The sequence below is a fragment of the Mustela erminea genome, chromosome 7, assembly GCF_009829155.1.
Source record: "Mustela erminea isolate mMusErm1 chromosome 7, mMusErm1.Pri, whole genome shotgun sequence".
Classification (NCBI taxonomy): Eukaryota; Metazoa; Chordata; class Mammalia; order Carnivora; family Mustelidae; genus Mustela; species Mustela erminea.
In genome coordinates, this window is record NC_045620.1 from 59,945,214 (window position 1) to 59,970,664 (window position 25,451).

Here is a 25,451-nt window from a genome sequence, read left to right on the forward strand (position 1 = left end):
TTCTTAAAGCTGCATCTAATTGTATATAGTTTATTTTTTTAAACTGTTTGTTGCACCTGGATTCTAGCCATAGTGAAACACTTGGTGAGTTTTACTTTTTCTTTTTTTCCATTTTACTGAAGTAAACTCTGGCCAGGTTCAATTTGAGGAGCTGATGAAATAGAAAATTTGTCTTTGAGCTCTCATTTTAACAGCCTCAAAGTAGGTTTCCATAATAGCCATTATCTTTGAAATCTGCCTTCTGTGGTTTTTTGAGAATAGGAAGGTATGTCCTTGATTCTGTACCAAGTAGACTTTTTGCTCTTTGTATTTTAAGATACATACTTGGGAAAAAGGCTTTAATTAATGATTCTCTATAGTATCCAATAAAGCAGACTTCTAAAAAGAATACTATGACGGATCAAGGTAAATTGTTTTTGATAATTACACAAGTGAGATTTCTTTGTTAGCAGCTATCAGACATAGCTTTCCTTAATTAAAGAGTCTGAACACTAAACTACAAATAGAAGAGATTGGAGGAATTGTGGTCTGGTCTCATCTCTAGAAATATGTCTTCAATAGCAGAGAAAGGAATTATCAAGAGAAAATAGAAAACTGCAATACTTTGAAAGTTCCATTAGGCTTTTTTTTTTTTTTAGATTGAAATAAATGATAGAGAAGGGTCTCCCATCCAAGTACTAACCAGGCCTGACCCAGTTTAGCTTCTGAGATAAAATATTAGCAGAATTTTTGCTGAGACATAAAATTGATGAAATGCTACTCAGAATAATGGGGAATGTAAGGAAGGAAGAATAAACCAGAGAGGTTTGGTTAAGGTTAGTCATACTATTTATGGCAGTAATTTTCCTTTTAACAGTTGTCATAAAAGCTTTTTTTTTTTTTTTTAACAAATAGTGTAGAAACAACATATTTTTTTTTAACTTTCAAAGTCACAGGCAGTGTGTGAAGGAAGCAGCTTGGCTGTGAACTTGAAGCACTCCGTCATCTGCTGCCTGCTGGTGCTGCTTCTGGGTTTTCCCTCCAGAAAAACCACAAAGGCGAGGAGTGGTGCAAAAAAACAGAGCATCTTCAGCAGGTAAACCTCCTTGCTTGGTGACTTTTTGGGGATCTTCAATATATAAAACCTTCCCTGAGAGATTGTTTCCTGCAGTCACTGAGGAGTGATGACAGTAAAAGGCCGAATTGCAGTGTGCCCATCAGCAGTTTGCTCTCTGTGGGGTGCACGATGACAAAATCTCCGGAAGCGAACCACTGGTCTGACCTCAGTAACATCAGGATTGAAGTTTTGCACTTGGGCAGGCTTTCCAAGAGGGGTCTTCCCCACCGCCCCCCCCCCCAAAATCTCAGGTATTTTTAAGAAAAAATAATCAGTGAATCTAAGCCATCAGCCCTTAAATGAGTAGTAGATACCTTTCTACATACTATAGAGTATACTTGCTAAATCAAGGACTGCTGGAACCATAAAGAACAGGTGTGTTCCCACTTGGATGAAATACCTAGTATAACCAAACTCCCTAAGAGGATAGCTTAATTGGCAAGTCTCTTCCTTTGAGAACATTAACGTTTATTTGCTCAGTGAAGGCTGAGATTAAATCAGTATGTGTATGTTACTGACTAGAACTTGAGATAATTACATGTTTGGTCAAAAGGAGTTTCTTTGAGCTCAGCACAAACCATATTTTGTGATTTACAAAGCACAGGATGCTGGCCTGAACCAAAGTGAGTCTTGTATATGACATACGTTATGCTTCTGTGATGCAACAACCAATTAGAAAAGCCACCTACGCCTTTCCCAGTTAATTTCATTTTTGAAGTTTTAAAAAGACAAGCATTTCACTTTAAAAAATGCTAACATGTAATTGTTATGAAAGAGAAGTTTCTACAATATCATTATCAGCCATGCAGCTAGAGATTTGCTCTTATTCTAAGAGCAAAGTATAAAATAAGTTATAAATTGAAAAAGATATGTGCATCCCATTAAGAATAAAAGTCAATCCCTTCTTCTTGATGAGGTGTAAGCTTGTATATTATGGGCTAATGAGAAACCTGGGAACACCACCAGTACTTCCTGCAGGCTTGACTGCACAGGTATTGGATCCCAGGATTTAAGTGCTTTTGGAAGCATCTTAGGGATTTTCTGCTAAGAACAGTAGTGATTGCATTTAAAAAAAAAAAAAAAAAAAAGATTAAAGTGAAACCAGCAAAATGTCTTAGTAGGTAGAGGGTGCAAGAATTTTAAAGAATATGTAAAAAGTTCTTCCCATGCATTAATTTTCTAGGTATCTTTAAAATGTTAAAGTGCTATTACTCAAAGTATTTAAAATAGGTACATGAGGGGCGCCTGGGTGGCTCAGTTGGTTAAGTGTCCAACTCTTGATCTCAGCTCAGGTCTCAGTCTCACAGCTGTGAGTTCAAGCTCCACACCTGGTGTGGAGCCTACTTTTAAAAAATTGTTTAAATTTTTAAAATTTAAATACAGGATCCATTGTTTTTCATGGGAATGAATCATTACAGAATGTATTAAAGTGGTACATGCTGCTTAAAAGTTTGTGGAAATGGGGGTGCCTGTATGGCTCAGTCGGTTGAGTATCTTGCTCTTGATTTCAGGATTGTGAAATCTAGCTCCATGTCTGGCTCCCTATCAGTGGGGAGTCTGCTTAAGACTTTCTGCCCCTCCCCTGATCTCTCTCAAAATAAATCTTTAAGGGGAAAAAAAAGATTGTGGGAGTGTATACTCTGTAAGAAAGGTGATAACCATTTCTTTAAAGTTGTTTAAATTATAAACACTATTAAGAGAATTATTTGAAATAGTTACAGTTTAGGATCCCTAAATTATTTTTTGAAGTATCTTTTATCTCTACTCTAAGATGTAACTTAGTGCTGTCTTAACAGGTGATCTGAAGATTTTACAGCTAGAAACTGGAGCTAGAAAATCCAGAGAATTCAAGCTGTGTTGTTTTAAACATGGTGGTATCTTGAGCTACACTTAAAAGCTGATTACTGTTAACTGAATTCCAGGATTGTAATTTATTTCAGGTAAACTTTCTTCTACCTTTAAACATGTTTAAGAACCTTTTGCTGGTGTTGTAAATGTAAACCAGACATTTTCTTTTTAAATTGTTCCCCTGGGGTGCCTGGGTGGCTCAGTGGGTTAAGTGTCTGCCTTCCGCTCAGGTCATGATCTCAGGGTCCTGGGATCAAGCCCCACATCCAGCTCTCTGCTTAGCAGGGAGTCTGCTTCCCCTCTGTCTCTGCCTGCCTCTGCCTACTTGTGGTCTCTCTCTCTCTCTCTCTGTCAAAGAAATAAATAAATAAAATCTTTTAAAAAAAATGTTCCCCTAAATATTACTAGCTATTCTTTATAGGCCGGAGTTAAAAATCTTCCCTCTTTCAACACCGATAGTCTGATCTTGAAATGATTAGCAGTAGTCCATCTCTTTATTTGCAGAGTCCATGTTTGTAAATTTGCCTACTGAAATTTATCTGTAACCCCCAAATCAGGATGTGTATGGCATACGCTATGCTTCTGCGATGTGTGGTGCTTTGGCAGTTGTGGTGGACACATACCCATGCAGTGTGGTGAAAATTTTGAGGCACCAAACACACTTTTCCAGTGGAGGTTGAAGAAGAGGACGCTTTGCCTTCTTGTTTCAGCTCTCAGACTGTCAATACTGTGTCTCTTCCACAGTCTGTTTAGTACATGTTTTCTAAAATTTTGTACCTTGGTGATTTCAGTTTAAAATGGCACCCAAGTATAGTGTTATCTACTGTTCTGGGCACATGGAGGCTGTGAAGTGCCTTATAGAGAAAATACATCTTAGATAATCTTTGTTCAGGCATGAGTTACAGTGCTGTTAGCCACCCATTCAGTGTTACCAGAAAATCAGTAGGTTCTGGAGCTTGAGTTTGGGTTGCTTCTGCAGTGGTCCAAACCTTGCCATTCCAAAAAGTTATCTGCATAATGAACGGTTTCTTTTCCCAAACCAAGTATGTAAAACAGTGATGTCCACTTTTAGGTATGGACAGAAATCAAGGTTGCTAAAATTTTGCATGTTTAAAGGCATTCCTCTTGTTACACTGGTTTGGGTTCTTTTTTCCTTTAAGTGTATTACAAATACCTTACTTTCATAAGAATAGCTAACATAAAATTTCTTATAAATCTAGTGGGAGTAAGCACTTTTGCCAATAATAAAAGACTGAAACTTATTTTTTTACTCATTTTAAAGGACACCATACCTAGTGGTTTTAACTTTTGCTGAGGGTTAAACTGGAAGGTAATTCTTGTTGAATAGATGATTTCCCTATAAAGAATATAGAGAGGCACCTCAGTAAATTAGGAATTTTTCACGGTTTCTTCAAGTAAAAAAACACATCAGATGATACAGTTCATAAAAAACTTTAATGTAAGGCACTGTTGTCCAAAGTTAAGTGAGGAGTAACAGCCCACACGATGCCACCTTGTTCTACGTTGCAAACAGGCCATCTGCCCTACCATAGGCAGCAGGTACAGTTCCCACTCAGGGAGGTTTTACCTGAGTAAAACCTCAGTAGTGATATCTCCCAAAGCATGGACTAATACTTTTCCTTAAGACAAAAAAATAACTATCTTAGACTTATAACTGAAGAACTAACAAACATCTCAAGAGGAAAAAAACAAAACTTAGACCAGCTATCGTAGTCTCAAAAAAAGGTTTCTAAGAGTTCCCATGTTTATAAGAGGCCCAAGAAATGCATGTATTTTTGTAGTCTGTTAAGTCCCCGTGATAAGAAAGGATCAAGTTAGAAGCATGTCCTTAGTTCAAACTGTCCTTCATGAGAAATTAAGGGCTATACGCACAAATGGGTTTCAGGACCAAACTTCTATTTGCCACTTGATTCAAAAACATTCAACTGATTTCATCTCAAGGGCAGTATGACAAATTCTTAAGAAAACTAGATTCTCAATTTATCAGTAGCCTGTAACTTGTATTTGAAACAAAAACAGGCACTTTGCTCTACAGTGCTTAAACCTCATCTCCTTGTTTGCAGTAACTTCTTGTAGATAACCGTTACTCCTGATTATCAGCAAGACATCTAAGAGACACATTTTTCCAAGTTCTTACCAAAAATCCATCTCAAGGAAAAAGTCATCTAGGAAAGGAAACTTTTGCTTTAAGTAGATAAAGGGGTGTTTATATGCATTAGGCCAAATGATCCACTCAAGGTTCTAACAGTTTTAAAAATTAAGTCACAATACAGCTGAACAAAGAATGTGGTTCTGATGAGGTTATTATTTCGACATTTTGGTCTCAGAAGGTGTTTCTCCAGTATCCAGTGTCTTCAACAAACGAAAAAGGCCAGCAGCTTCTCGTATCCTACTGAATTCAATACAGAATGCCTGCACTTCTATAAACAAGTCCTGCACATTAATAATTTTGTTACGGATCAAGGACTGGAGAAAGACACACACAAGACGCACCAAACGATTCTGGGGGGAAAAAAAATAAATTAGTGTACCCGTTTTCTTGGCAGGTATGTATAAAATTTACCAAAATTTCTGTTACTTACCTGCATATATTTATCCTTAATTTGTTCACAAGTAGAGATGCAATTTGATATATAAAGGTGAATAAATTCAGGAGGTAGATCAACAGCTGTAGTTAGTCTGTTTCATAAAGTTAAAAAGTTAGGGCTATTAAATACTGTTAACCAAAGAGAAATTTTAGATTTTATGGTTATTTAGTGAAAATTTCTGATTTATGATCAGTTACCTAGTTTTAAACATATTTATGCAAATAAGCCTGAGCCTGTCACCCTGGTTGTTAATAAAGGACACTAACATTTTTTAAGTCTATACTTAGCATTATACATGGTAATTACTCATTTTTTTTTTTTGCACACCACATTTCTATGTGATTTTGGTTGAATCAGAGTTCACACTCTCATAAGTAACATTTACTAAACCCCAATTACACCTAAGTGCTATGGAAGGCGGCATATCTGAGAAGAAGGTATAGTTTAGTAAGTTGATAGTATACTATCTAACTTAAATGCTTAAAAAAAGGGGGGGGGTTGTAAGAAGCAGTGTAAATGAAAAGATGGGAAAAGCCTTGAGAGGTCAAGTGGCTTAAACTGAAACCTTTAAGTGTTCCTAATAACCTAGTGAATGATCAGATGAAAAACTTGGAATCTGGGATTAATGTGGTGTATTTAGGAACACAGTGGTAGAGAGCGGGAGAGAATGTGACAGAAGGTATAGTAGCATATTGGAGTCTTAAAAAGGAAAGTTGGTATTTTCCAAAGGATTCTGTGGAATGTTTAAGGAAAACAAAAAGATGGGATGGGAATTCCATTTTCAGATAAAGAGATGCAATGCTAATTATACACTGTGCATTTCCAAAAGAAATGTGAAATATAACTGTAAAACCTTCCATAAGGCACTGAGGAACCATGGCTCTGAGGAATAGTGCTGTGGTCTCTTGAGAGGAGGAAAGATGGGGGTGGGGGGCACATGGAACAGACTTTGTCCTTGAAATTATTCTCTAGAAAGAATAATAAACTGATAAAAAGATGTGGTTATTCTTGGACTAAATACCAAGTATCTGGTGAAGACAATAATGCTGTTAAGAATGTAGTGAAGGGGGAGCAGTGGTAGGTCAGAGGTAGGTCAATCCAAGGACTGGAGTCGAAGGAAGCCTCTGAAGGAAGTAGGAGTCTACAGAGGGGAAAGATTTGTGCAGGAGAATGCAGAAATGAGGTAGTATATTTTCAACAAGCAGCTAACGAGTTTTGCCAGTGACAAAAAAAAGTTGAAAACCTCATGCTTCCTCTCCCACTCTAGAAAGAACACTCTTAGACATGTTACTTGTGATCACCTGGCTTTAAGCCAGGCTTTTTCTCACTGGCTGATTAGCTTAAAAGCACAGTCTTTAGTACAATTTCAAGAAGGTTAAAAAAAAAAACACAACCCTTAAAATTTGTTACAAGCCCCCCTCCCCCACCCAACTGAGTATAAAAACTTACCGATTTACAACTTCCATTGAATGCAAAGACATGTCCATGTTGACCAGGACGGAAAAATACTCCGTGATCTGGCTTGACTGCATTAACTTTAGCAGCATTTCTATAGCAACCAGAGGGTTGTTTTCCACCAGGTCAGGAAGTTTGGCTGGAGTGAGGCCAATATGGTAAACGAGTTTGGGGTCTTTTTCCAGCTCACCCAAGAGCTAAATACAACAAAATTTTTAAAAAGAGGTTATTGAGTCAAATACCCTCTTTCCTGCCGATAAAAACAAGCTATAAAATTGTCTGCATTGAACCAACTTCATAAATTTCTTCCCTCAAGCCATTAAAATCATGTCTTGATTTTCAAATTTATAACTAAACTGTAAAGACTGTTTATAAACATGCTAGTGAGCCCTCCTGGGCGTTAAACCGGACTCAGTACTGCCTGGTTGGATAGAATACTGTCTGGATTATAACAATATCACCCTTAATATCTCTGTAGACTTTTTCTGTCATCTGTTAGAACCTAAAATAGTTTAATTGCCAACCGGCTCTCCAGAAAAGCACACACCACAGACAGCTGAGGGACATGAGAAACAAGAGCACAAATCCTTGAGGAGAGAAGCAGGACAGGAAGACGGAGAGCTGCTCTCTCTACAGTTATAGTGCACAGTTCAGGTCCTGCTCACACTCTGCAACCTAAATAGGTATCTTCAAAAACATTTCTGCCAAATAAGTGCTTTTGCTTACAAATTGTCTCCACTGTTTCCCCTGCCTACCTGCAAATACCACAGTGGACTGTGTTTCAGAATGGCCTAGCAAACAAGAACTGTGAACACAGCTATTACTTGACTTTGAGAAATACCATTTTTTTGGTGTAAACTGGATTAGAAGTGTCAGTATATCCTCACAAGTTCTAATGTGAAAGTATGCAAGACAGATAATAAAATTCACCAAAGCACACACCAGGTGTCCTTGCCTTCCCGCACAAGGGGAGTCTTACATGTGGGCAGCAGGAGCTACTCTCAATCTCAGATCCAACACTACTAACCAGATGTGTGATGGAGGCTAGTTTACATTCCCTGGATCTCAATTTTCTTTCTCCTTAATGGAATGTTAATAATCTCAGGTACCCTCAGTAGAGTTACTGTTCAGCTTAAATGTAACAATGTATACAGTGTGCCAAAAATGTGAAATCTGTCTTTCCCCTCCAGAGTAAAATGACCAAAGCTGGAAAAGCAGAACAAAGATCCAGAGAGCCAAGACTCCTTGGATCTAAAACACTTCCTACTGCTGGCTCCTGTTGACAGGATCATTTATTGTTTATCATGTGGAATATTAAAGACAAAATGCTTACAATAAATATATACCTGTGTTTGTTGAGGAGAAGATAAAGGGCTTTTGAAGGCTTTGGCCATTATTCGCTTGATCTCCACACCAGTGCTGTTCTTGACACACATTGATTTGTCCCACTGAATTGCATGGTCAGGCTCTGTTGGATTCAGCCACGCCAGCTCATCTTCGCAAATGTGGAGTGGAGGTGGTGGACGAATAAATTCTGGGCGGAAATGGCCTGTAATAAGAATAGGAATTTTTTTTTTTTTTTTTTTAATCAGTAAGCTAACACCTACACACATCTACATTTAACTCTCAGACTTCAAAATCCAAAGCAGAGATGATACAGAAAGTCAGGGTTTTTATTCAGAATACCAACAGAATAAAACACTGACCTAACGTTACCATGCTAGAGACCAAATCTATTTTTCAAGAGAGAAAGACAATACACCATGATCTGATCATCTTTAATTCAAGCATGATCACCACTCAGAAGCAAAGGATACAACTTCACATACTGGTAAAAGTTCTGATGGGAAAAATTAAATACTATTTGATCTTATTCATCCTACTCTTACTTACCACAATTTTACTCAGAGACCACTATTATTTGTACTGATTATTTTCTTTGCATCTTACAACCTTGAGGTGGCAAAATGGAGATGAAATATCAGGAAACAGAAAAGCATAGCTGCCTTTTAACATTTTCAAATGAATCTGGAGACTTTCATAAATCCCTAAATCCACAAATCCCATATTCATTTTCATAAGAGACAATAAAAGTACAATCAGAAAATGCAGTGACTCAATACCTCAACTATTTTTGATATAAGATTGATCTCTAAGCTATAAACCCACTAAAATAAATGCTGGCTGAGATTTTCACTGAATAAATTTCACAGGGCCTAAAATGGCCTATTCTGATCATGGATCCTAGCCCCTGCCAAATGTGAGATTAGTTTATTGATAAGATTTTCTGGCTAAGAATCATCAGTCATTCTTCAATCTCATCACTAGGACTAGCATCTCAATCTTTTCAGACCATTTACAGGAAAAAACAAAATTATTAACACTTCCTCATAAGTACTACTTATATGATAAGGAAAACATTCCCACAAGGTAGCCTGATGTTTAGCTAGACTCGGTATCTAACTGATTTGCTTTTCACATATATTTCTGGTGGCTCATGCAACACAAAGTTGTGCCTAAGCAAGTATTAAGAAAAAATCAGTATGTGCCATTGGCTGAGACTTCAGATATTAAGCCCATTTATGACAAAGATCTGATAATGACAGTAAAGTCATGTAAGTTTTAAACTCCTGGTAACACTGTAATTTGGTGAACATTTTCTTATTTTTAAGCATAAAGCATGCCTTCATCATTAAAACATAAAAGCCTGTGAAACCAAAAGATATAGCTGTATTATTTCAAGTTCAAGTGTTTTCTTTGAATTAAAGTAAAATAAGAACTATAAGATCAGAAAAATTTTATAAGGGAGAAGGTAATGAGAGTGATAAAATTAATAAAGCACTATAAAAATATACAGAAGACTCATTTTAGTAAAATCAGAACTTATATCTTCAGGAATGCTACTGATAATAGAAAACTTGGTGGTAATTGTATTAAAGAAGAAACTAACTTAACTGACCACCTCTACTATGTTCTAGTAGACACTAGGAGCTTTCTTACTGAATTCAAGTTTAAGGAGCAACAATAACACCATGTTTTAAAAAAACAAGCCTCAGGATGCTGGTAAAATAAAACCCAAGTATATAAAATTATATATACCTACTTTCAATAGGTGGCTTTGGTCCACTGACTAAAGCTTCTGTGATTTGAGAGGCAACCGAGCTGTCAAATCCAGAATTAGAAGAGTCTGGGTCTGGGTCACTGAGAATACTAGGGAAGCTAGCTTTACTTTGGGTTGGCAATTCAGACTGGCGTTCTGTAAAAAGATTAAAGTAAGAGACATTTTTAAATTGAGGGTATCACAAGGAGAGAGAAAAGACAAGCTACTTATTGGAAAAAGCTGCCTGCAACACATACAAACAAAGGGCAATTCAGTATAAATATGTTTTTTTGTTTTTTGTTTTTCTTTTTTTTCAAAAACTACAAATCCACCAAGAGCTAACATCACCCACCAGCAAGCCAGCAGCAGCTATATGCAGTCAGGCCTTTCAGCTAGTTGTGCTGGGGTCCAGTCCCATCCATCAGAGCACCCTTCACCATTACAGACCAGTCACAACAGGAAGGTACATACAGCCCACACAGGAGATACCCCTGCAGTGCCTGGTACTGGAGACCAGGGAGGGCTGAGGTACTGGGCTCCTCAGGGCCTTTTCTAAATAAGGCCACTACTTTCAAGTCCAGGAGATGCAACTGACATACCTAATGTATAGAAACAAACACAGAGAGTCAGACAAAATGAGGAGACAGAGGAAGTTCTGAATAACCACCACCACAACAAAAACACAAAACCTCAGAAAAAGAACTAAAGGAAACGAGGTAAGAAATCCACCTGATGATGAGTTCAGGTGACAGTCATAAAGGTCCTCACTAGACTTGAGAAAAAAGTAAATGAACTAAGAATGAAGTTGAAGAATACAGTAATGGAAATGAAAACTACACTAGAGGATCAAAAGCAGATTAGCAGATGATGAAAGGATCAATGATCTAGAAGACAGGGTAATGGAAAGCACTCAAGCTGAATGACAAAAAGAAAAAAAAAATTTTTAATGAGGATAAGTTAAACTTCTGTGACAAAATCAAGCATAATGTTTGCATTATAGGGAGTCCCAAAAGAAGAAAGGGGCAGAAAACTTATTTGAAGAGAGTCACTGAAAACTTCCCTAACCAAGGGAAGGAAACAGTCAGCCATGTCCAGGAGGCAGAGAGCCTTAAACAAGATGAACCCAAAAAGCTCCACACCAAGATACATAACGAAAACATCAAAAATTAAAGGGGATCTTACAAACAAGCGAAAAGCACAGTTAATGGGAAACCTCATAAGGCTATCATATAGCCTTACTGAAAGAACATTAAAAATGTTCTTTGAGCAGGAACTGCAGGCCAGAAGGGCTAGTGGCATGATATATTCAAAGGGCTGAGAAAAAAACAATAGTACTTGCCCCAGCAAGGTTATCACTCAGAACTGAAGAACAGATAGAGTTTGCCAGACAGACAAAAGTTTAAGGAGTTTGCCACCAATAAACTAGCCTTACAAGAAATGTTAAAAGGACTTCTATAAGCAGAAAGAAAAAGCCATAATTAGAAGAAAAACTATGAAAAGAAAAAAATTTGCTGGTAAAAACAAACACATACTAAAGGTAGTAGATCACTTATAAAGCTAGTATGAAGGTTAAAAGACAAAAGAAGTAAAATCAATTTTATCTGTAATAAAGGGCACAAAATAAAAAGGTAGAAAATAGGACAATATGTACATAAAATGTGGGGTGGGAGACTAAAAATACGGTGCTTTCAGAATGTGTTCAAACTTACCCAACCATCAACTTAATTTAGACTAGTGTATACAAAGAATATTATATATGAACCTCAGTAACCACCAACCAAAAACCTATAACAGATTCACAAAAAATAGAAGTGAACCGAAGCATAACACTAAATAAAGTCATCAAATCATAAGGGAAGAGATCAAGAGAACAGAAAACTACAAAAACAAACAGGAAACTAACAAAATGACAAAAAGTACCTATCAATGAATACTTTAAATGAACTAAGTGCACATTTAAATCAAATGACACAGGGTGACTGAATGGATAAAAAGACAAAGAGTTATTTATATGCTTCCTACAAGAGACAAAAACATCAGCCCCAAAGACAGACTGAAAGTAAAGGTAGGGAAAAGATATTCCCTGCAAATGGATGGGGGAAAAAAAAAAGTTGGGTGGCAATATTTATAGTGGACAAACTAAACTTTAAAACAAAAACTCTAGATGTATCTGGTTGGCCCAGTTGGTAAAGCATGGGACTCTTGATCTCAGGGTCGTGATTTAAAACCCCATGTTGGGCATGGAGCCTACTTACAAGCATACATAAAAAAGGGCACCTAGGTGGCTCAGTTGGTTAAGCATCTGACTTTGGCTCAGGTAACGATCTCAGGGCTCATAATCTCATAATCTCAGGGTCCTGGGATTCAGACTGCACTCAGTAGGAGTCTGCTTCTCCATCTCTCCCTTTGACCCTCCCTCTACTAGTGCACATGCTCTCTCTCAAAACAAAACAAAAACCTTAAGTAAGTGTATAGACTAACAAAAGGTAAAGAAGGACACTATAAACTCATAAGAGGGACAATCCAACAAGATCTAACGCTTGTGAATATTTACACACCCAACAGAGAAGCACCCAAATATATAAAACAAGTTCAAAAAGACATGAAGTCATATCATGCATCTTTTCTGACAATACCTGACATTAGAAGAAGAAAAAACAAACAAAAAAAAAAGACAAACGTATGGAGATTAAGTAACAAACGACTAAACAATGAATGGGTCAACCAGGAAATAAAAAGAAATTAAAAAGTACATGGAAACAAATGAAAATGAAAACACAACAGTTCAAAACCTTTGGGATGCAGCAAAAGTGATTCCAAGAGGGAAGTTTAGCAATACAGACCTACCTCAAGCAAAAAAAATCTCAAACAACATACCCCTACACCCAAATGAACTAGAGAAAGACCAAAACCTAAAACCAATAGAAGAAAGCAAATAATAAAGATTAGAACAGAAATATCAGGTGGAATTTATTCCTGGATTGAAAGTTTCCAGGAATCATCAAATCCACAAATCATCCAACATGGTAATACCACATTAACAAAATAAAGGATACAATGGACATAGTCATCTCAATAGATGCAGAAAAAGCATATGACAAAATTCAACATCTGTTAATGATAAAAACTCTTAACAATGTGGGTATATTGGGAACATACCCCAGCCTAATAAAGGCCATATATGACAAATCCATAACTAACATCCCAATGGTGAAAAGCTGAAAGCTTTCCGACTAAGGTCACCCATTTTTATTCAGCACAATCCTGTCTTAGCCAGAGCAGTCAGACAAAAAAATAAATAGACTGGTAAGGAAGAAGTAAAACTTTTACTATTTGCTAATGACATGATACTATATAGAGAAAACCTGAAGGACCACCAAGAAACTGCTAGAACTGATAAAGTAATTCACTAAAGTTCCAGAATACAAAATCAATGTGCAGAAGTCTGCTGCATTTCAATACACTAATAACAAAGCAGTGGAAAGAGAAATCAAGAAAGCCATTCCATTTACAACTGCACTAAAAATAGTAACATACCCAGGAATAATTTTAACCGAAAAGCTGAAAGATCTGTAAACTCTAAAACTGAGGAAAGAAAGTGAAGACGACACAAAGAAATGGAAATACCTTCCCTGCTTAAGGATTGGAAGGACAAATATTGTTAAAATGTCCATACTACCCAAAGCAATCTACAGATTCAGTGTAATCCCTATCAAAATGCTGATAGCATTTTTCACAGAACTAGTACAGATAATCCTAAAATTAGTATGGAACCACAAAAGGCCCCTGAATAGCCAAAGCAATCTTCTGAAAGAACAAAGCTGGAAGTATCACAATCTTGGATTTCAGACTACTACAAAGCTATCATAATCAAAATGTGTAATATCAGGACAAAACAGAATGCCCAGAAATATGCCCATGCTTAAATGACCAATTAATCTACCATAAAGGAGTTAAGAACGTACAATTGGAGGAAAGGATAGTTTCTTCAATAACTGGTGCTGGGAAAACTAAGTAGCTACATGCAAAAGAATGAAACTAGACCACTTTCTTATACCATACACAAAAATAAACTCAAAATGGATAAAAACCTACATATTAGGACTTGATACCATAAACCTTTTCTTTTAAGATTTTTTTATTAGAGAGAGGAAGTGAGCATGTGCACAGAGGGAGAGGGAGAAGCAGACTCCCTGATGAGCAGGGGGCCTGAGGTGGGTCTTGATCCCAGGACCTGGAGATCATGACCTGAGTCAAATGCAGATGCTTAACAGACTGAGTCACTCAGGCACCCCAAAACCGTACAACTTCTAAAATAAAACACAGGCAGTAAACTCTTGGATTGGCCTTAGCAACTTATTTATGGATAAGTCTCCCCAGGCAAGGGAAACAAAAGCAAAAATAAACAACTGGTGCTACATCAAAATAAAAGCTTTTGTATGGCAAAGAAAATCATTAAATGAAAACCTACTGAATGAGAGAAGCTAGTTGCAAGTGATTTATATAAGGGGTTATTATCCAAAATAAATAAAGAACTCCTACAACACATACACACAAATTAGACTTAAAAATGGGCAGAGGACCAGAGCAGACATTTCTCCAAAGAAGATACATAGATGACCAACAGACACATGACAAGATTTTCAACATCACTAATCACCAGGGAAATGCAAATCAAAACCACAGTGAGATACCACCTCAAGCCAGTCAGAAAAAAATACCAAGTCTTGGTGAGGATGTGAAGAGAAGGAAGCCCTTAAGCATTGTTGGCAGAGAATGCAAACTGGAAAATAGTATGGAGATTCCTCTAAACTAAAAACAGAAGTACCACAGGATCCAGTAATTCTACTTCTGGATATTTACCCAAAGAAAACAAAAATACTATTTCAAAAAGACAACAGCCAAGATATGGAAGCAACCTAAGTATAGATGGATAGATGAATAAAGATGTGGTGTGTGTAGGTGTATGCATATATGTATGATATATACATATATATGTTATGTATTATATATACATATATATGTATGTATCTCATATATATGCGCGCGCACACACACACACACACACACACACACACACAAAATGGAATATTGTGAAAAAGAATATAAAACAAAAGAATGAAATCTTGCCATCTGTGACAATATGGATGGACCTAGAAGGTATTGTGCTAAATGAAGTTCAACACAGAAAGACAAATACCATATGATTTCACATCTATGTGGAATCTAATAAGCACAACAAAAAACAAAAACAGACTCCTCAATAGAGAACACACTGGTGGTTGCCAGAGGGGACGGAAGGAGGAAGATGGTTAAAATAGGTGAAGTGGAGGGGTGCCTGGGTGGCTCAGTGGGTTAAAGCCTCTGCCTTCGGCTCAGGGCATGATCCCAGGGTCCTGGGATCGAGCCCTGCATTGGGCTCTCTGCTCTGCTGGGAGCCTGCTTCCTCCTCTCTCTCTGCCTGCCTCTCTGCCTACTTGTGATCTCTGTCTGTCAAATAAATAAATAAAATATTTTAAAAAAAAATAGGTGAAGGGGATTAAGAGGTACAAACCTGTAGTTATAACTAAATCATGAGAATTAAAAGTACAGCATAGGTAATATAGTTAATAATACAATAACTGTGTATAGTGACAGAAGGTAACTACACTTAATGTGATTGAGCACTAAATAAAGGCATAGAGCTGTCAAATCACTGTGTTGTAAACCTGAAACTAATGTTGTCGACTGTACTTCAGTTTTTAAAAAAACAAAAACAAAAACAAAAACTCCTACAAATCAATTTTTTTTTTTTAATTTATTTGACAGAGATCACAAGTAGGCAGAGAGGCAGGCAGAGAGAGAGAGGAGGAAGCAGGCTCCCGGCTGAGCAGAGAACCTGATGTGGGGCTCGATCCCAGGACCCTGGGATCGTGACCTGAGTGGAAGGCAGAGACTTTAACCCACTGAGCAACTCAGGTGCCCCCAAATCAATTTTTTAATAAAGAAGAAATGGGCTGACTTTTATTTTTTTAAAAAAGTATTTTATTTAAAAAAAAAAAAAAAAAAAAGGGCACCTGGGTGGCTCAGTCGGTAAAGCATCTGCCTTTGCCTCAGGTCATGATCCCAGGGTCCTGGGATTGAGTACTGTATCAGGTTTCTTGCTCGGTGGGGAGTCTGCTTCTCCCTCTGCCTGTTCTGCCTAATGCTTCCCCTGCTTGTGTTCTCTCTCTGACAAATAAAATCTTTACTTAAAAAAAACAAGCTTGAATGGCCAATAAACATCTGAAAAGATGTTCAACCTCACTGAGAAAGGGAAGCAGGGGAGAATCAGTCAAAACATAAGATACTATTACACACCCTACATGACAAAAATTAACAAGCCTGAAATTATCAGATGCAGAGAATGTCATATAACTTGCACACTGCTAATGGGAATGAAACATGGCACAGCAACTCTGAAAAGTAGTGTGCTATTAGCTAGTCAAGTTTTACATAGGCTTATCTCTCTAGAAGAAACACATATGTACACCAGGAGAATGTACCAAAATGTTCACAGCAACACTATGTCCATCAATAGTAAAATGGATGAAGAACTTGGTATTACATTGTATGAATGTCACAACAACGAAAGGCAAGCCCTACAATTCATCAACATGGGTTCACCTTAAAACTAACACCCAAAAGAACACATTATGATTCCACATATACATCAAGTTTAAGAACATCCTAAGTTAAACTACAGGCACGTACCGAGGGCGGACTATAAAGTAAATTATGAATGATTATTACCACAAAAGTGAGCTTAGTGATGGAGGAGGTGGGAAGTAGCTAGTAAGAGAAACACACAGGGAGCCTCCGGTTCCTTAAACTTTTCCACTTCTTAACCTAGAGAATGGCTGCTCCAGGGTCACTTTGTAATTCCTTAATACATGCAGGTTTTAGAACTGCATGTTTCAGATTTTATAATTCTGAAAACACAGCTGGACTCCTGATTCCTTAAAGAACTACCCATGTTCATAAAAAAACCATCAATCCAATGGAAAAATGGCCAGACATGAAAGATGCCTTAGAAATATAACATGTTCAGATGCATTCATTTAATACGAAAAATGCTAATTAAAATTATCCTGAGATGCTGTTTTCTGATCGCTAAAATACAAAAAATTAACATACTCTCTACCAAAATGTGGAAGAATGTTTAAATTGGCAAAATGAGTGGTAAACTAGTAAGTGCAGGTTGTTTGTCAGGATTTTTCTTTTTTAAAGATTTTATTTATTTATTTATTTGACAGAGAAAAATCACAAGTGGGCAGAGAGAGAGGGGGAACCTGGCTCCCCACTGCACAGACAGCCCGATGCGGGGTTCAATCCTAGCACCCTGAGATCATGACCTGAGCCGCAGGCAGAGGTTTAACCCACTGAGCCACCCAGGCACCCCAAGGAACTTTTAATAAAACCTCTGAAATGAATACTGACATTATTAACAGGGTAAAAGTGCCGTTTGTGATTACTTTTGTTTGACCTGTCTGCTTGTTTATTTAAAATTTTAAAAAATGCAACTGCATTCTCCATAAATAACCTCTGGTCCATGGATCCTACTACAAGATATGATCTGCAGGTCCCTGCAAAGGCGATCTGTGGTAGCCAGCTCCAGAGAAGAACGGTCTATCACTTTTTTCCCCTGGTACTTGTGAAAATGAATGGATTAGGGCATCTTCGGTCTGGGGGAATAGCAAACAGCAAGCTTAGCCACTTTGCCAAGCTCTTCCTAGACAAACTCTAGCACATACTGCTTTCCGGGCTTGATATACTTTAAAACTTTCTCACAGACTAACTCAAGTCATTGTAAGTTGCAAGGGAGGTCAGACCTGATTCTCACAAAGCTAGAACCCTCAGAATATATATCCCTTCCAAGGGTAAGGTGACTGAAACTGCTTGTCACCTCTGTACCCAGCTTCATACAATCTGTAAAGAATTGTATTTATTTATTCTTTATTTCATACAGTCTGTAAAGAAACTGTTTTATTTCCATGAATAGATTGTATCTAGCACTAGAGACTAATGATTATTTCTACAAACCTTCAATCTTAAAAGTCTTAAAAAGATTTCTCTTGGGACACCTGGGTGGAGTTGGTTAAGTGTCTGTCTACCTTTGATTCAGGAGATGATCCCAGGGTCCTAGGACTGAGTCCCACATCCCCCTCCTTGCTCAACTAGGAGCCGGCTTCCTCTGCCTGTTGCTCTCATTCTCCCTGACAATTAATAAAGTCTTAAAAATTTTTTTTTTCTTGGTCTCAGATAATAACCATTGTTAGTTATATTGTTGATACCCAGGAGTTAAAAAGTGAGGTTCAAAGGTTCAGAATGCTCCAAGGAAAGAGTAGTTTATTGAACAATGTCACCTTATGTAAGAAACCAAATACCACAGATGCATTAAGTCTAAGAAGGATGGGGAACTGTCAAAGTTAGTACTGCAGCTCAATCACAAGGTCGAGGGTTCACAAATTTGCCTATATATTAGAATTTCCCTAATGAATCACTCTCAAGTGGTAAGACCCATTCATCCATATTTATACTCAAAGAATAGTCAAGTGAAAGGTGCCTCTTTACCTTCCCTACCCAGAGAGGCTCTGTCTGGCCATCCAAGTCAAGAAAGTCCCTCTATTTTCTATCACAACACACTTCTGCTTCAAGAGAACCCATTCATTCATTTATACGTGCCAAAGCAATCTTGAAATGTAGGACACAGGGGAGTTTTAACACATCCTGACTTCAAAAGGTACTACAAAGTTACTGTAATAAAACATGGGGAAGTGGAATACAGACAGACAAAGCAATGATCATAGAATAGAGAGCCCAGAAATAAACCCTTCCATTTATGGTCAAATAATTTTCAACAAGGGTACCAAGAGAAATCATTTTGACTATTCAGGGTCCCTTGGGATTCTGTATGAATTTTATGATGGGTTTTTCTATGTCTGCAAAACACATTGTTGGGATTTTAATAGAAATTGCATTGAATTTGTAGATCACTTTGACATCAGGAAATTTTTTTTAAGCCTACTAAATTTTATCCAGCATTCTTCTTAAACTGGAAAAGCAATCAATTCAAATGAAAACTCAAAATGAATTTATATGCCATATTAGCAAGGATCCAGTACTGAAGTTAGCTTTTCATGGAAGTTACCAAGCTTTTAGCACATTTACAAAGATCTTCATTTTAACTAGAGAACCTCCCTTAAAAAGGGGGGGGGGGGCAGGGCCTAATGTTACTACACAAGAATACCCAAGCCCACCAATTCCTTACCAGCCAAGGCTAGCTGAAGCCCACTAATATCCACAGACTGGCCCATGTTTCCAACATCCATCAGTGCAATCTGTCGAGGTGTCTTTTTGAAGAGTTCTCTTGGGGGTGCCAGCATCAGCTGGGAAAGGAAAAACTTTTCTGGTGGAGTTATAGGAGGCAAAAATCCTGTAAACAAAAACGTGTAACAATTTCTCCAATGGTTATTTTTAAAAATTGATTTGACTCTGATAAAATTAACATATGCTACTTGCCATCTCCACTCACATATTTTAAAGACAAAATTATAATGAAATTTCAGGTAATCAAATATATACATTTATGAAAATGTAAACATGCCATTTGAAATTCTCTGATTTGTGGCAATATTAGTGAGACTTAAGTTTTGTTTTTTTTGTTTTTTTTTTAATTTGACAGATAGAGATCACAAGTAGGCATAGCGGCAGGCAGAGAGAGAGAGAGAGAGAGAGAGAGGAGAAAGCAGGCTCCCTGCCAAGCAGAGAGCCCGATGCGGGGCTTGATCGCAGAACGCTGAGATCATGACCCAAGCCGAAGGCAGAGGCTCAACCTGTGAAAAACTTTGTTGCAAGGGCGCCTAGGTGGCTCAGTTGGTTGAGTGGCTGCCCTTGGCTCGGGTCATGATCCTGGAGTCCTAGGATCGAGCCCCTGGTCCAGCTCCCTGCTCAGTGAGGAGCCTGCTTCTCCTGCCTGCTGCTCCCCTTGCTTGGACGCTCTCTCCCACACTCTCTCTCTCAAATAAATAGATAAATAAAACCTTAAAAAACAAAACAAACCAAAAAACTTTGTTTCCAACATGCAAAGGCTGAAGCTTACATATGCAAGCAAAAACAAATAAAAAACCTAGTGCTCAGAAATGCTTCTCTTTCTCCTCCAACACTGTGAGCAAATGTACCAGCAGAAGAGACAAGGAAGCCTCAGCAGCACAAATACGCATCTCATACCTGCTTCAATGCACAGTGCAGCTACAAAATTCCCACAGTGCCGAATGCTGTTCTCTTCTGTCCCACGTTCAGTTGCTCACCAAGCCTCATCCATCCCACAGCAGCATTGTCACTAGATTCTGTTCCCTCACCTCCATCCCCTCCCCTCCTCTCTGGCCAGGACTCTAGGCCAGCCTTCCTAATTTCCCCAGCTCCCAGTTTTGATTCCTACCCACCAATCCATCACCCACAGTCCACATTCCACTACTACTTAGTTATACTATTTCTAGGTACAAATCTGCACGTTACTTAACTTGTTTACACAGAATTAAACCCCAAATTCTGCACCATTATAAAACCCTTTATAATCTAGTCCTGATCCACTTTCCTAATCTTATCTCTTGAACTCCATTCCAACCCACATATCCTACACTCCGGTTGCAGAGAATCTCCCAGCTTCTCGATATTCCTGATTTCAAAACATCCAATATACCCAGTTTTTTAAGAATACCTGACAGGGCCACACACTTCGCTCACACATCCCCTACCTCATCTCTAATCAATATCCAGCAAAAACATTACTCCCTCTGAGAATGTCTGCAGCCACAAAGGTGGCTGTTCATCTGTGCCACTGAGCATTTCGTATGTGACATCTAGTACAAAGCTTACTACATCAGCTTATGGCTACATTTATGTCTCCCCAACCAGACCGCAAGCTTGAGTGCAGGGAAGCCATATTATTTACATCTAGATACAGTCTCAATCCTACCTCTGCATCAGAATCACCTGAGAAACTTAATAATGGTTAGCAATTATTATAAATACTTTCATTCCTCATAATAACCCTGTAAGCTAGGAATTATTATCTGCATTTTATAAACAAAGAAACTGAGGCAAAGAGAGGTAAAATAACCTATCCATGGAGTCTTTCCCTGGCAAATTTCTGCTTACAATGCAGTCTATGGTCTGAATCGAGGTTTAGACTCATGGCATTGGAGAATTACCATAAGTCATCCTCCCTTTGCCTATAGGCTCTCTGAGTAAATCCCACACTGTCCCCATTCTCTGCTAAGGGTCCCCTACGATGGTGGATTGGGTTCTGACTTCCCATGACATGTTCCATTACTTTCTGGGCATTCTTAAACTTCCTGAAGGCCTAGTTCAGTACTAGTACCCTAAGGGCATCTTATCCAACATGAAGTTTGCCCCTCTTACATAAGAGCAGTGCAGGAAACCAACCAGAAGATACTTTAGATCCAAAAGGGGTGCCAAGCATGAACACCAACTAGCTTACAAAGAAGCCTCCTGTGCTATGAAAAACTTGGTATTATCTCAAAATCCACTGCCTTCACCTTTTAACTCTGTATAGTGGCCCCTACCTATACAGTGCTCTTTTTCCCACTGGTTTAGTACTATGAGGTCAAACTGTTCCCTGCCTCTACCTACTTCCCCCAGTAAACTGGTCTTTGTCTTAGTTTTCCATGTACTCTATCACTAATCACCATCCCTTCTGTGCCTTTCTCCTTTCCTGGCTCAGTTGTTCTCCCAAAGTCAAGTCTCAAAGAATCTCTTTGAGTTTAAAAAAAAAAAAAAAAAAAAAAGGCAGCCTCGAATGAAATCCACTGATCTGACCTCACCAATACTGCACAAATATACATTTTATGTAACGTCCAGTAGTCATGCCTTTCCTGAGTTAGGCCATGAACTTGAGACTACCTTATAACCTCTCCCTATCACATCATTCAGAAACACGCATCAGACCAAGGAAGGTGGCTGCAAAGTCCTTAAACACCGTATAATGTCTATTTCCGTACAACAACTTCTTCGGGTTCTGAACTTTTATTTACTCTATTTACTTCTAGTTACTCGACTGAGACTTAAAACCCGGGCAGTGTCATTAGTTACAACGTCACACACCTGAGATGGGCTCTACATTAACTAAAACTGAGTTGCTAAAGCTGTCAAGCTCCACTCAGCTGCGTGACTTTACGGCCCGTACAGTGGAGAGGAATAATTTGCGGTGCCCTTTCTCCATACTTTGTAATTAAGCTACCCCTTCTCCATACTTTGCGGGGGTGGGGGGGGATTAGATAATTTCAAAAAGAGACAATTTCACTTGGGGATGAACTCTCGCACAAGCTCAGGCGTCAAGTGCCCAGTCTATCCACAGCGCACACCTGTCTTCGGGAGGGAGGGGCTGCAAGGACCAGGGGCGGCGCGCCTCGGGCGTACCTGAGAGCGGCGGCCTGTCTGGCTCCTGGCCGCCGCGGGCCGGTGGCGCGGGGTTGAGCAGGTGCGCGAAGCTGGCGGCAAAGGGGTTGGCGGCGAGCGGCTCCGTGCGGTACATCTCCCAGAGCAGGTAGAGCGCGGTGAGGCGTTGCGCCGCGCTGGGCAGCAGGTCCGGCTGCTGCAGCAGCATGACGAGCACCGAGCCCAGGCGGAAGTGGTCGGCCTTGCTGAAGTAGTGGTGAAAGGCGGTGGACAGGCCCTCGAAGGTGCTGCCGCCGCCCGCCTCCTCCGAAATGATGCTCAGCAGGCTCGAGAGCTCCTTCGGGGTCAGGCTCATCCTGCCCGTGGGCCCCCCCGGGCCTCCACTGCCCAGCCCGGGGCCGCCTGCTCCGCTTCTGCCGCCGACCCCGACGGAGCCCCCCGCACCGCTCCTGAACGCCGACCCCGCCGCTTCCTGGGCACCCCTTTGCTCCGCGGCGGTGAGTAGCCGGCCAGACGCCGAGCTCACCCCGCCACCGGGCATCAACCTCACCCGCCTGCCCTGCTTCCCGGCCGCAGTAGCCCTGGCGCCTGCTCGTCCCGTCCCCACGGCCGTAAAGCGCGCTGTTACACGACAGCGTCGCAAACAAAACACGTCGGGGAAGCCAGACCGCCGCAGAGCAAAGAGGCAGCTCAGAGCGTACGCGAGGCGGCCGGAGCGAGACCAGGGAAATCTCTAGTGGCTGGGTGGGCAGGGTGAAGCGGCCGGAAGTGGGGTGGGGGCCTGCGAGGTTCTGGCCTCACGGGGCGGAGGTCCCGCCGCGAAACCTGCCGGCACGGGGGGTGGGGTCTGCACCTCGGCGACCCTAGGCGGACCTCCTAGGTGTTCCCCAGGCACCGCCTGGCACCGGACGACGGTCCGAGTCAATGTGGGCCACGGTATTGTCTGGAAGAATGTCTTAAATTCTAAATAGTTTTTTCAATATCTATACGTGACTGTTGGTGATTTTTAAACTGTTTAAATGCGAGTCACCGAACAAGAACATTTCTCATAACCTAATTTCCAGTTTTACAGTCCTTTTGCACAATGGGATCATATTGCACTTGAGGGTTTTGTATATGGTTATTTTAACAGGATTTTGAGAAAAGGTTTCCAATAAACACTCATTTACAAAATTGTTGTGCAGCTTTTTACTTTCTCTGCCCTAAGACACTGATTCTGGGCCTTTACTGTGGTTGGAAGCCCCCCAAGAACCTTTAGCAATAGTAAAGCCAGCCCTCAAAGATGGCGGCTTCGGTATTAAAAAATACCTAACACCTCTCCAGGTGACTCTAATGGGAACGCTGGGCTGAATCCCGAGTGGGTCTCCCCAGACTTGTCCAGTTCTTCCCTAAGCTTCTAAAGGAACTTGGGGAATTTCTCCAGCGATTTCCACAAAGCAAGTTGGGGAAATCCATCTGCGCTGAACATAGCTGGCAGCTCAAGAACCATTTAGTTAAGAGCCACCTTCATTCTAAAGTAAAACTGAAGGGAGAGAACTGGCTGGATCACCAGTATGCAAATTATGAAGTCTTCAACTTACTGCTAGATTACCCATTAGTAAGGTCTTGCCAAAACAACTTTTTTTTTTTTTTTTTTAAGTGGAGCCCAACAATGAATGGCCTTGAATTCGGGAACCTGAATCAAAACTAGCTGACATCAACAGTTGGAGGCCCAACTGACTGAGCCGCTCAGGTAGCCCCAAAACAACATTTCTTTTCTTTTTTTCTTTTTTTTTTTTTTAAAGATTTATTTATTTATTTGACAGACAGAAATCACAAGGAGGCAGAGAGGCAGGCAGAGAGAGAGGAGGAAGCAGGCTCCCCGCTGAGCAGAGAGCCCGTTCCAGGGCTCGATCCCAGGACCCTGGGATCATGACCTGAGCGGAAGGCAGAGGCTTTAACCCACTGAGCCACCCAGGCGCCCCCAAAACAACATTTCTAACAGCCAGTACAATTTGGTAATGCCTGGACTGTTGGGCCCAGTCCAGCCTTTTAACTCTATATAGTGGCCCCTACAATTAGCTTGAAAATATTCTCATTTTGGGGCGCCTGGGTGGCTCAGTTGTTAAGAGTCTGCCTTTGGCTTGGGTAGTGATACCAGGGTCTTGGAATAGAACCCCGTATTGGGCTCCCTGCTGCGGAAAGCCTGCTTCTCCCTCTCCCACTCCCACTGCTTGTGTTCCTTCTCCTATTGTCTCTGTCAAATAAATAAATAAAATCCCTTAAAAAAATTCTCATTTTTTTCCTATGGTAAATAAACACTGTGTTTGAGTCATTTTACATTGTGGGTTCTATTTGTAATAGCAAATATATATATATATATATATATATATATATATATATAATGTATTAAGTGTGTTTTACTGTTTTTTGAAGATATTTCAAAATATTTGAACATATGACCCACCGCCACCAAAAGAACTAAATACTTTTCTTTCTGTAGGACCATTTTCAAAATTGAGATGATATCCAGAGTTTCCTACATGTTCCCTGAAAACAACTTTCAGGTCCTGCATTAGTTTCCTGATAGCAGCCACGAACTTGGTAGTTTAACACAACAGAAATTTGTTTTCTCACAGTCCTGGAGGCCTAAAGTCCAAAATGAAGGTGTTGGTGGGCAGGGCTATCTACGTTCCCTCTGAAGGCTCTAGGGAAGAATTCTCCCTTGTCCCCTAGGTTCTGGTGGTTGCCAGAGTCTCTGGCATCCTTTGGCACCACTTCTGTCTCTGCCTCTGTAGTCACATGGCCTTCTTTCCTGTGTGTCTGGGTGTCACATGGCCTTCTTATGTGGACACCAGGGAGAAAGGGACAGGCGGGGCTAGATAGGGAGAGATAGGTAAGGGGGCTACTGGATCAGGCTCACAGA

General features: G+C 39.8%; 1 protein-coding gene, 1 long non-coding RNA gene and 1 other non-coding gene across 3 annotated transcripts; 2 read left to right on the plus strand and 1 right to left on the minus strand.

The window, feature by feature from the left end:
* The first annotated feature begins 432 nt into the window (after positions 1-432).
* Positions 433-8,373, plus strand: LOC116595438. Its single transcript, XR_004287678.1, has 4 exons — positions 433-1,075; positions 2,893-3,036; positions 5,293-5,511; positions 8,199-8,373. It is a non-coding gene; the product is annotated as an uncharacterized LOC116595438 (long non-coding RNA).
* Positions 1,153-1,267, plus strand: LOC116596688. Its single transcript, XR_004288270.1, has one exon. It is a non-coding gene; the product is annotated as a small nucleolar RNA SNORD89 (small nucleolar RNA).
* Positions 4,381-23,178, minus strand: CNOT11 (CCR4-NOT transcription complex subunit 11). Its single transcript, XM_032351769.1, has 7 exons — positions 22,568-23,178; positions 19,398-19,562; positions 10,112-10,264; positions 8,355-8,557; positions 7,003-7,205; positions 5,548-5,644; positions 4,381-5,467 (listed from the first exon to the last, which is right to left on the minus strand). The coding sequence occupies exons 1-7, from the start codon at positions 23,085-23,087 to the stop codon at positions 5,270-5,272; spliced, it is 1,539 nt and encodes a 512-aa protein (XP_032207660.1). The 5' UTR covers positions 23,088-23,178; the 3' UTR covers positions 4,381-5,269.
* Between the last annotated feature and the right edge of the window lie 2,273 nt (positions 23,179-25,451).

Bases quoted from the DNA above. Each gene is read 5' to 3' on its own strand.
- CNOT11 (XM_032351769.1), bottom strand. From the start codon at position 23,087: ATGCCCGGTGGCGGGGTGAGCTCGGCGTCTGGCCGGCTACTCACCGCC. The intron at 19,563-22,567 runs GTACGCCCGAGG...TTTTGTTTACAG, and splicing joins AGACAGGCCGCCGCTCTCAG to GATTTTTGCCTCCTATAACT. The intron at 8,558-10,111 runs GTAGGTATATAT...TTCTTATTACAG, and splicing joins ACCAAAGCCACCTATTGAAA to GCCATTTCCGCCCAGAATTT.